The sequence below is a fragment of the Saccoglossus kowalevskii genome, chromosome 19, assembly GCF_978046115.1.
Source record: "Saccoglossus kowalevskii chromosome 19, keSacKowa6.1, whole genome shotgun sequence".
Taxonomy (NCBI): Eukaryota; Metazoa; Hemichordata; class Enteropneusta; family Harrimaniidae; genus Saccoglossus; species Saccoglossus kowalevskii.
The window spans coordinates 30,172,243-30,184,361 of NC_140659.1; the positions used below are offsets into that span (position 1 = coordinate 30,172,243).

The 12,119-nt window shown below is 36.8% G+C and overlaps 1 protein-coding gene and 2 non-coding genes across 3 annotated transcripts in view; all 3 read left to right on the forward strand.

Annotated features, from left to right (window-relative positions):
- Positions 1-3,787: 3,787 nt before the first annotated feature.
- Positions 3,788-3,859, forward strand: TRNAT-UGU (transfer RNA threonine (anticodon UGU)). Its single transcript has one exon. It is a non-coding gene; the product is annotated as a tRNA-Thr (tRNA).
- Positions 3,860-5,013: 1,154 nt separating this feature from the next.
- Positions 5,014-5,085, forward strand: TRNAT-UGU (transfer RNA threonine (anticodon UGU)). The gene has a single exon. It is a non-coding gene; the product is annotated as a tRNA-Thr (tRNA).
- Positions 5,086-5,287: 202 nt separating this feature from the next.
- LOC100368207 (ankyrin repeat domain-containing protein 17-like) overlaps positions 5,288-12,119 on the forward strand; it is a 48,872-nt gene continuing 42,040 nt past the window's right edge. The window contains exon 1 of the mRNA XM_085493490.1: positions 5,288-5,615. Within this exon, the coding sequence (XP_085349616.1) occupies positions 5,433-5,615 (183 nt within the window). The 5' untranslated portion in view covers positions 5,288-5,432. The remainder of the gene's footprint in view (positions 5,616-12,119) is intronic.

Below are 12,119 nucleotides of genomic sequence, written 5' to 3' on the forward strand. Positions count from 1 at the left end.
TTCATGTCCTACCCCTACCATCACATCACGCTTTCACGAACATTCGAAAGTTTAAATCGCCGCTTGCCATGCTGCATTTTGAGGTATGTATAAAATGAGTCTCCATGTGGTAGTTGAGCGCGGTAACTGAGTGTCTCAGTTTTCACGAAGATACGAGTTGAGCGTACGCTCACTTTCAAAAGTAAGCGTGGGGACAAACCATGGAATGCCGGTAATGTAATGAAAGCTACGCTCAGTTTAACATGAAGTTGATACAAGTTCGTTTCAGAGGTGTAACTTAAAACGCGGCCCCGCAATCCCAGGGATTGCACCAGTGTGTCATGGGAAATTTAATGTAGTTGTTTACTTGGCACACAGCTGTTATTAGTGGTGTTTTCACTAGACGAAATAAGCCGTTGTCACGACGCCTTTTATTTGAGAACGTTGTTAAAATGTGTGTGTGAACAGAATACGTCGTTGTGGTGTCGGCGTTGTTGTCACCGTCGTAAAAGGGGTGGACCAGATCCTAAACGTCGGTGTCACACCGGCTCTTGCACAACGCAATGTGCCATGTGAACACAATACAACGCTCAAACGCCCTCTGTCACCGACTTATTTACTAGTAGTATGCTTGTCATCACACAAGACGGCGTCAGAGGTTACAGGTTAAATGTCGAACTGGTCAGACAAAGAAACGAGATTACTGATATCTGTATGGAGAGAATCGAATATTCAAAGAATGATGGACGGAACGTCCAGGGATGCTAGAATATATGCTGTGATTGCAGAGAAAGCGGCTGAAAAAGGGTTGGACAGGACGTTATATAAAGATTAGTAACCGTGGACATACACAATGTATAGTGTCGCATAGTACAACGTGTGCCATAACGTGTCTTGTCGGCTAGGCAATAATGACGTTATGCTACGCGAAAAATGGCTCCAACAAATTAAAAAACAAAATCAAAAACAAACTTCGTGATACGTCTGTGTGGCATAGGCATACCCAGTTGCCCGACGCCAAATATACACGAATATATGTGCGACTTTTTTGCGCAATGTTGTCGGTCAACAAACATTTCATTGCGGGGATATAGTTCAGGGAACATAACATTTTTTGCGGGATCTTTCAATTTATTTCGAGACACATTTGTACTTTTAAAATTGTCGAGAACGTTATATATTAAATTCGAGAAGCATTCGCATACTCGAAGTATATTGTCCGGGAATTGTTTGTTGAATAAATATGTTTCTATATGGAAGAATCAAAATCCAGCGTAAACATCGTTAAATTGCTTTAATCATTTCACATTTGACAAATAAAATTAAAGCCACTGTAGTTAAATATATGTTCGTCTTTATTTGGTATAAGTATGGGTTGAAAAAAATGCTCATTGATATAAATTCAGGTATGAACGTTTTCATAACAATGTTCGAACTTTTGAAGGCTCAATGACACCCCTCTGCCTAGACTTGCTTGCCATCTGATGCGATTCCGATAACAAATTCTTGAAAAATAAATATAAATTTCGTAAACGAGGGGTAAACGCGAAAGTCCTGTAACCGCGAAATCGCACCAGATCTGCAATCAGTGTAAGCGCCCTCACATTACCGGCCAGATTGGGCTTGTAAATTGGGATATCGCGGTTACACGACTTTCGTGTTCACCTCTCCTTTACGCAATTTGTATTTATTTGTCAAGAATTTGCCATCGTAATCGCAACAGACTGCAGGCAAGTCTACCCTCTACCCAGTTTTAGGTCTCGTGACCGCCGAGCGTGTGTCTATCTTTTCTGCATATAATGAAAACTACCGTTGATGGCAGTATATACAAACAATCCAATTTCAAACTTTACCATTATTTTTTTCTACTTTTATTTGCAGTTGTTTTTTTATTTTATTGTTTTTTTCCTGTGTGTAGTTTTATTTTCACTGTAATTGTCTGCTTGTCTTTATTTACATCTGTATTGCATTTTAGTCAAAATCCTAATAGGGATACGAACACAATAAAGAGTATTATTATTTACAAACATAAACGGCAAATATCTGTCCCGAACGTATACATGCATACACGCTCGGGACAGAGACTGAAAATCAGTCTAATGTTAATGAACTACAAAACGGCGTTAAACATACACACTTGTTCACATTTTCAGACTTTTTCACCTACAGTGGATGACAAGTGCCGTCACGTGATTTATCTTTTCCTGTCCATGCATAAACGCAATACTTAGACAACATGCGGTTCACTTGCATAATAATCAGTAGATTCGGAACTGTTGGATTTTGGAAAAATTGCTTCGGATTAATTCAAAGTTGCGTTTGTGCTGTTTCCTTCAGAATTTTGCTGTTTTCACCGGCTCTTCGACCGGCGTCACACAGCAGCTCGCGCATAAATATACTTGGTAGAGTGCGAACTCCGAGCATTTCGACTAGTCCCCACATTTTCTACTCTGATAATGTAGATATTGTTAGTAGTTTACCATTTTTTGTGTTTTAAAGCTCAGACAATTTATAAAGATTATAGTATTGCATTCATTTCATATTTTATTGTTTTGTACATAATGCATTTAATTTTAGTGCCGTAATTAGGGAAGATTTGCAGGCTCCTGAATAATAAATCAATATAACAAGCAAGGCCTAGCACACATACGCACACATACATGTCTTACTATCGTTGTGACGCCACACATTGGATTAACTTTTAATATAGTTGAATTAACTTTTAATATAGTTGCGATATGAACTCGATTAAAACGCGTTCCTATATAGGGTTGCGTTTTAATTGGAGTTTAATTAAACTCAATTACAATGCAATACAATGGAGAATTGCACTTTAATTAAGTTTAATTAAACTAGAGTTGAATATCCCGTGACTGAACATAGAAATGTTTGCGAAGCTTAGGTTTAGTATCGGGGTAAGGTACCTTCCCCCGATACTAAACCTAAGCTTCGCAAACCTGACTTAAATTCGATTAAATATTAATATAAATTATGAAACAAAGTGAAGGGGTTTCGCTATTCACCAATGGGCTCACTTTGTGAGTGTGCGTCCATGGATTTGGCGTCACTTGGATAGGTAGACATGACCACGTCAAACGGATTGCACACCGACTTGGAAGTCACCTTCAAGTTGCACATGGCTGGCCGAAGGCGGTGAAACGAAAGTGTATTTGGACTCGGAATTGACTGTGAAGATATTGACGTCGGGTTTCCCTTGCCAATAGCCGAACATCGCCGAGCAGTTTCGTATAGAGATTCATTCAGTTGTGATTGTGTTTTCAGAATATCAGGGTGTCGTCATTCAACCGTGGTTTGTAGGTCCATGACTCGTAATAATCGCACGCGGGAATCTCTGCTCGACGATCGACTATACACGTATAGTTGTCGCCATTGACTATATGACAACATCACTATTCGAGGTGAAACATTTCCCAATTAGATTGAGTTATTTCCTGTATATGTCACTCCTCTTGAATTTACAGCACGAGTACTCTACCATAGACCTTAGAAAAGATGGATGTGCAACTGCGGTATTTCCTTTCATCTAACGTGGGTTATAATCTCAATTTCATAATCTCTGTAACTATAGCAGGGATTTACGTCGTTATATATCTGTTTTAATGTATATGATTGTACGAGCGAACTTCGCGAATGACAATGCATGACGGGATTTACTATTGTAGTGAAAACAATAAACAACTTAGTTGATAAACGGTGCAATGAGTTACGATCAATATCAGTGACGTAAACACTGTTTTAGACATTAGAGTAAATGTGAATTAATTAATTCACGCAGTGTACACGTCAAGCCTCCTTAGCTCAGTGGCAGAGCACTGGTCTTGTAAACCAGGGGTCGTGAGTTCGAATCTCACAGGGGGCTGCTCATCTTTTGATGTACATGTATATAGTTTCGCTGGAGCCGATATGAGACTCCACATGGACTGTGATATGCTAAATATTTTTTTTAAATGTGGAAACTTCACAAAAATACATTTCAGGTACAGTGCCTCATTTTATGGGGACTATGCTTTACATACTAGTATATCCAATGAAATTCTAGTTGTTGTAGGTGAAGGCGCGTTAAATTTGAAGATTACCGGTACATAACTTAAATTCAGCCTGATTTAGATTTTGTTTTTACAACGAACCGGGTTAAATAAAAGTTAAAACACTGAAAATGCTGATGAACGTCGCAAAACTATTAATTTTTGGTGATATATAGATTAAAGTGCGATAGTCGTCGCGCTGCGCATGTGCGACATTTGTGTTGATAAACATTGATTTTCCCACAATCGAATTCGCTCTTCAAATGGAAATCACAAGTATGAGGTTTGACCTGGGCGCGATTTGCACTGATTACCACCGGTAACTCTTTCGATACCTTCCAGCATATGAAAATTACTTAATTAAAGCATGGAAACGTCTCAGTTCGTACTCGTTGACCTGTGCAACAGTCAAAGTCTCCATCTTTGTTTATAGTATGGTACCCATATATCTCGCACATGCGCAGCGCGACGACTACCGCGCTTTAACAAATAGAACCGATTTTCGTTGTATGTTATCTGTTCACAACCATTAAGGGCTGAAAAATATTAATTTTGATTAGTCAACGTGCACACCACTCAAAATACGTGCGGTCCGATCTTTTGTCTTTTAATTTGCCATTGTACAAACACCTATGTTGACGAATTGATCAGATCCGCAAAATTAGCAACTAGTGTTTTAGGTGAGTGTATATAGCATTTTTGACGTCAAGCCTCCTTAGCTCAGTGGCAGAGCACTGGTCTTGTAAACCGACTACCGCGCTTTAACAAATAGAACCGATTTTCGTTGTATGTTATCTGTTCACAACCATTAAGGGCTGAAAAATATTAATTTTGATTAGTCAACGTGCACACCACTCAAAATACGTGCGGTCCGATCTTTTGTCTTTTAATTTGCCATTGTACAAACACCTATGTTGACGAATTGATCAGATCCGCAAAATTAGCAACTAGTCTTTTAGGTGAGTGTATATAGCATTTTTGATGTCAAGCCTCCTTAGCTCAGTGGCAGAGCACTGGTCTTGTAAACCAGGGGTCGTGAGTTCGAATCTCACAGGGGGCTAGTGTAATTTTTGTTGCGCTTTTTAATTTTAGTCTTTTTGGACATTATAGGTCTTTATTGTACGTTATACCTGTTGTTTACATAAATTTATTTGGCGAAGATTGCTCATGTGCAACGAATCGGATATTTGTATTATTTGCTGGCTTGACGAATAAGCGGCTAGATATCTGGAAATGCGCGACGAGCTGCGCAATTTACAACATCCGGGTATCACAAAAATCAACTTCTAACATGGCGGGTGGGATGGCTAGTACATTGAGTCCAAAATATTGAAAATACCCGAGTAAAATAACCGCCTTTCTGGAAAATAACTGGACTCTGTTGTATAGGAGAAAGAAGGTAGGAAAATGCAGAATGTTGGACACTCTTTAGGTGAAGAAACTGATGATATTCTTAAAATGAGTGAGCATATTGAGGACAGGGTAACTTCGACTGCGGCATCGGTTCTCGAAAAAGCACAGGTTTTGGCAACTCTGCAACAGGATTTAATGGCCGATCTTTCTGGCAGTGAAGAAGGAGAGGTCTCAGAGGTAAGATAATCAGTATTCAATAAACTCAGCCGCGGAGCCGACTTTCATGACCTGATTATTCTTGGAAAAAACAACGACGCATCTGAAATTTCTACATCACATGGCCGAATCTGATTTTCACCCAAAGGGCCCAAAGTTCACAAAATGACGATGGTTACTTACAAGGATGAAGATTGTGATCTCCCGGTCTGTTAGCGCGATTTGATTTTTCAGGATTTGAAAGTTGTTAGTGATCTGGTCATCTCACATTTACATGTCAACTGCCATTTTGTTCATAATCCCGCTGTAGTTCACCGATATTTGCTACGTGTAATTTCCTAATGGCAATTTTATTTTGATTGACACACGTGCGGTCACTGTAATGTTTCCACTGGTTTTCACATCAAGCACAGTTTTACAGGTGCTGTATATTCCATCTAGAGTCTTGCCATATTCCATTCACTTCACATGTTCACGTTTTCAAAAAGACAGTCTACTAAATCAACCTTACATTTCTTGAAGAATGTTTTAGTGTTGTTGTACTGTCAAGTTATTTTTATTATATTAATATTCATTACAATGTATTCTAATGTAGACTAACCATTGACAGTGACGATTAGATTTTTGCTGATCACACTTATGTTTTTTATCTGTTGGAATTATGTGATTGACACTGTCAGAAAGTTGATGTTTGTGCTTTTATAGAAAACAATTATTTGATGCAATAAAAGTTGTTGTGTACAATGCTGATCATGACTGATCACACCTGTGCAGTGATCGTCATTTGTTTCCAAACCTCAAAACTGTTCATATATTTTCTCTGTGGGGCAACCTGCGAATAGCTATGTAAATTTTTTTCACTTTTTGAAATTGTTAGCTATAATTCTGACAGTTTCCTATTCAACACCTTTGTGATATTATGAGTTTTGGTAACTGTTTTTTTCGTATTGTGCTTTGCTGTGGTTGTTTTTTTTCACTGAATTTATGAATATTTTGACTCTAGACTTGTAATGCTGAAATGTGTTATTTTTTACAACTTAGCTAGTTGTCTATACATCCTGTATAGGTCGTACACATACCGTGTTCTCACTAGAAAAAGTTACATTGACAAAAGTTACACCTTTGTAATAAAAAAATGTATAATGCACTCGATGGTGCTGATTTGTTGGATAGGCAATGCTTTGGTTGACCATATATTTCTGCCGTTTGTGTTCTTTTTCATTCAAGCAATTATAGTTACCCATTCCTGCTAAAACATAAAGCTAATCTCTTTTTAGCTCTATGGTGGAACCAAAACCTAAACTGATCTCAAATTTGACACACATTGCCTACTTTGAAATAAGATTTGAACTTGAATACAGTTGACAGTACAGCTCCAATACACTTAAACACAATTTGTGAACGGTAGCTGTTGTTGCCAGATTTAATTCCCTTTACACCTGTGTAACATGTGCTCATCTGTCTGTGCCAACATTACTACCATACTTAAGGTCCAGGGTGTTTTACCAAGCGTCGATGACATTTATCTCTTTTGAGTAGTAGTTTTCGAAACGGCAAAAATGTGATCGTCAAGTCGTGAAACCTGGTCATTGAACATTGTTTTACTTTACCGAATAAACGTCCATTGAGACTATCAAGAATGGGGTGTGAACAAGCAAACTATTCTTCGACATGACTTGTTGGCGGCCGTGAAAAGTTTAAATACTTCTTCTACCCTCAGTTTACCTTTTGTAAATTGCGAATTAACAGCTTTTAAAGGGGAAAATTACTGTGTTTTTTTTTGTCAAAATCAGTGTTAACAGATCGTATTTTAACATCGCGGTAATTCACCTCCGCATTGCGTTGAAAAAATTACTTCATCAATAATCAGAAAACTTTGTCTGTACGACACAGCATTTTGATTGGTTAACAAAAGACGTGACTTGTTAGGTCAAAGGAAGTTGTTCAGGTCAAATCATAAGAGTATCAAGAGTTTGGGTACGATTAAAAACATTCCACAACGAAGATAATGATAAAGATCTTGTCTTTGACTGTTTCCTCACAGACCCTCTCGATTTTTGCACTGTAAATTCAGACGGTATGTAAACCGTATTGTAATAAAATGTGTGTAATTTTATGAACATGTTAGTTTCTTCATTGTAAAATGTGTCATGGAAATTAATGACAACTCGTTTTGCATTTTTTTCCACAAAGAGACGTATTATTTCTCCAAGATCAGTGCTGTGAACGAAAAATATAATTTGGATAATTTTTCATGGGTTGGAAGATGGTTATCTTTTCTGAGGTGGTCCTCAAGTATAAGCCCACCCCCTAATTTTCCTGATTTTAAATGTTCAGGCCCCTGGGCTTATGATCAAGGAAGTATGGTATTACCATACTCAACCGTGTGAACGCCCAGTGTTCTCAACTCAGAAAATCATTATTTTTTAGGATTGGGTGCTTACCTGAGCACCCCCATCGGGAAAAGAGTGCAAATGACAATTTTAGTTCACCCTGTGACATTACAAAATTAGTTGCGTCGTCATTGACTTTCACAATGAATAAACAGAAATGGTCACAAAAATATGAACATTTTATTACAATATTAATTACATAGGAGTTGAAGTCAAAATCTTCATTATTGTCGAATGTATTGGATTGCATTTCATTTTTATTAACAGGTCTTTGTCGAAGTGTAATTTACACATGGCTACCATAGTCTACGCATTCACAACATATTCACGTTGGTTGATATCCACGTTGTACCATATAAAAAGATTACCAATATCCGTTTTATGATTAGACAAATTACAGGCATTTTTGAAGGGGTTGTTCGCTTAGCGAACGTGAACCCGAAAATATAATTGTTCCAAAAGTGGGAGTGGGTGCATAGCCGAGCATGGGTGCTAAGCCGGTCGAGTACGGTATATAATATTTATGCCAGTGCTGTCATTAGTGTAATATGTTCACTTATGATTTTCTCTTGCCCTAATGTGAGTGATGTCAACGGAAAGGGGGACAAAAAACAGATGTGAACATGGTAATTGTCAGTCGGGTATTTCTGTATTCACTCGCAATATTATTTGATTCGGTTCAAGATTTATTGTCAAGGTATTTCATCTTAACATATTGAAATTAGACACCCTATGGTTACAACAGTATTTAGAAGCAAATTAAAAAACACCATTATTTAGTCTACGAGTGTAAACGACCGTTTCTCATCAACCAGACGATGCATACTCACAAGTGAGTCCCCCTGTACTTGAGATGCGTCTTTAATAGTAGAGCAAATACGGAATATCAAGTGGCTTTTCAGATTGTAATTGAATGAAGATTTGATTGTTTGCTGGATTATTCACTGGAATGAGTAACTTCATTTCAATATGCTTCAAAAAGTTTGTGACCACAAAACATTCAAGTCAGAGTTTGAATGTGTATCTTGATAGTAGTGCAAATAAATTACTGTAATTACGATGTAATTCGTAAATGTATGTAAAATAACAATACTCACTGGAATTGTCAGCTTAAAACGCTTATGCTCAAAATAGTGAAACTAAGTACCACAGCATTTTTTTTTTATATCTGAAATAGTCATGTGACCTTCTGGCCACAGTCATTTTCAATATCAAATTTGGAATCATCAAATCAAATTAAATCTCATCAAAGTTCAAAGTTTGACCCAGTTCTGCACGATGAGAAACATAACTGTTTTGGGCATACTGGTAATGTTGTTGGAAACTTCATATATAATGGGAATGAGCTCAGCCATCCCACCCCCTTTCCGCCTATGTCAGAACCCATATTCAAATGTACAAAATCTTAAGTTAACAGATTTTAAGATTAATAAATTGGAATGATCTGAACATGGTCCCATAACTGAACCAACACACAGAAAATGCTGAATAAAAAATATATATATATTTTCCTGGAAAAATAGCAGTTTGTATGAGCAAATAGTTTCTATTTCGGATTCTCGGCCGAACGAGGGTAGTACATGTAAGAGTTATATTCCTAACATTACTGGTATATATTTCGTTTCGATATATTGGTAAACCAGTATTCCATAAATGTTGATGTGTTCCAGTGACGTGTAAAAATGTACAAAAAAGTTTGAATAGAGATGACACATGTCAAAAAGACATTGAAAACTGCATTTCTATAATTTCATTCAGTGAAAATACACAACACACAAGATGGCAGACATGCCTCTACTTCTATGATGGCTGAACTGATGGTTCATTGCATTTTATTTTTCCACTCTGCACAAAACACTGTGCACTACGTGTAGTTTGTACTGTAGAACATGTCGACCCTGGTAGTTTGAAAGTTGCGTGGTTACTGTATTCGTGGTATTGGGAATTAAGTGCCACATTCGTTATGCAACAAATGTTTTTTTTTGTATGTTACACGCATAGTATATACTCCACATGCAACCAGCATATGTAATTGAGCATGAATGTTTTATTTAATATGTTGTGTGTTTGAATTTGTATGGTAATTCACCTTAGAACAAAACAAATTGTGTTTTTTTGTGTGTGATCAGGTACCAGTGGGACACTAACTAAGCAATGTTAAATTTTGGATGTATAAAACATGGCAATAATTTTGTGTTTACCATGTATATCATCCACAAATTGATAATGTGGCTTTGTTGGGCTGAATAATCATTACAGGTTGTTCTTGTTGGCATATGAAAAGAAACCAAGAAAAATGTGGGTGTCACACAATGTTGGTGGGTGTCACACAATGTTGGTGGGTGTCACACAATGTTGGTTGGTGTGCCTGCCACCCACATGTCGAGAGAACACTGCACTTTATTTTGGTAAACTGCTTCATCTAATGGATAGAAATCGTAATTTCTTTAATAATTGGTAGCGTTAGTTGACTGCTCTGAAGTTTGAGTCCTGTTACTGTTACATATATATTATCGACGCTATACAATTATTATCAATCATGTTAATTTTGGGACAGATAATTTTTGGAACCTTTTATAATAACTTCAGTTGCTGCTTGCATCACCTGTCTGAGTTAACCCATGCATGTAACGTGTCACCGTATATAGATACATGTAAATGAATCCTTATTGGATTATTCACATACATTTTGTGGAATGAATAGGAGCAGTGTGGAACTCATGAAAACAGCTCATGCAATTCATGGAAATCTTTTTATTCCTGGTATATACAAATTAGGTCAAGGCTACAAATCTTTCTCACAGGGTTTTCAAAAGATTGTGTCTGTCTGTCTGTCTGGGGCCATATCTGTGCATAATAAGCAGCTATTTTGCATATTAATTATCTTATTTCAGCCTGTTTCAAAAACTTCAGAACAGATTTTCATGAAATTTGCTTTAAATTGGTGCTGAACATCTTCTGGCTGATGATCTTAACCTCTAATGCCATTGCTCCTTCACTGACTGTTAGCAATATCAATTTCTTATAAAACAACAATAATATATATATGCTGTATTCACATGGGAGTTTAACTTTGATTATTGTTCTTTGTTGAAATGTCTTCAGAGAGGAATACATGTATAGTGTTGAGATATCTTTACTTCATCAAAATTAACCTTCATCAAATGTGTAGCATAAAAATACTTAAAAACTAGTTTGGTATATGTCGAATCCCATGGGATTTGTTGATGTTACTACGATGCTATGACCTATGTCCTGTTATTACATTCAATTTAATGCATAACGTTTCATCTGATAGTCTGATAGTACCGTAGATGTTATTTGCACATTTCTGGACTTCCTATCGTTTGATCATGTTACAAAACTATATGGTCCCAGAAGCACAGAAACTAGTGATGCTATGATAGATGGGTGTGGTACCAGTAATTCTCAAAACAACATGCTCACTGTTTTCTGTTTCAATCACTGTCATTTTTAGACTGTAAACAAGCTGTGAGAGTCTTGTATTTTCATGTGTTCAAATGCAGAATAGTTTTAAAGACACCACATGGCTTTTGAGGGTAATTGCTACCTTTGAGACTAATATGCCATTTTGTATTTTAAATGTGATGTCTTTATATTCATAGGGATTGTCACAGTTGTAGACAAACCTTAAATGTGATCTATAGAATTAGTGTCACCTCTGAATACATCTATTGTCTCATGTATCAATGTACACTTGTTGGACACTGTTTTTCACATCCATCAATACTTGACCTTTCATTAGACTGGTGAAGTACCCCTTTCTTTTTTCCCTTTTGATATAATTATAAATGGTTGTTTTCAAGTAATTATTCCTAATTTGTTAGTTTCATATGTACTGTCAAATGCAGTAAATTAGTATATTGTAAAGCAGTAGTTGCTTGTAATGATACAGCTCTTTCTCAGGTCAATGTACTTTGAAGGTCACTCTTACTATGAGCTATATAAGTTGGTGTTGTCTGGTTGGATTGTGTCTATATCCTAACACTAACAAATAAAATGCACATAATTTTCACTGTTCAATCTAAAATTAACGAGATTCTGAAAAAAAAATTCAAAATGTTTTGGTGGCTTCAAAGATAAAATATACATGATCATTACTGTGAATTGT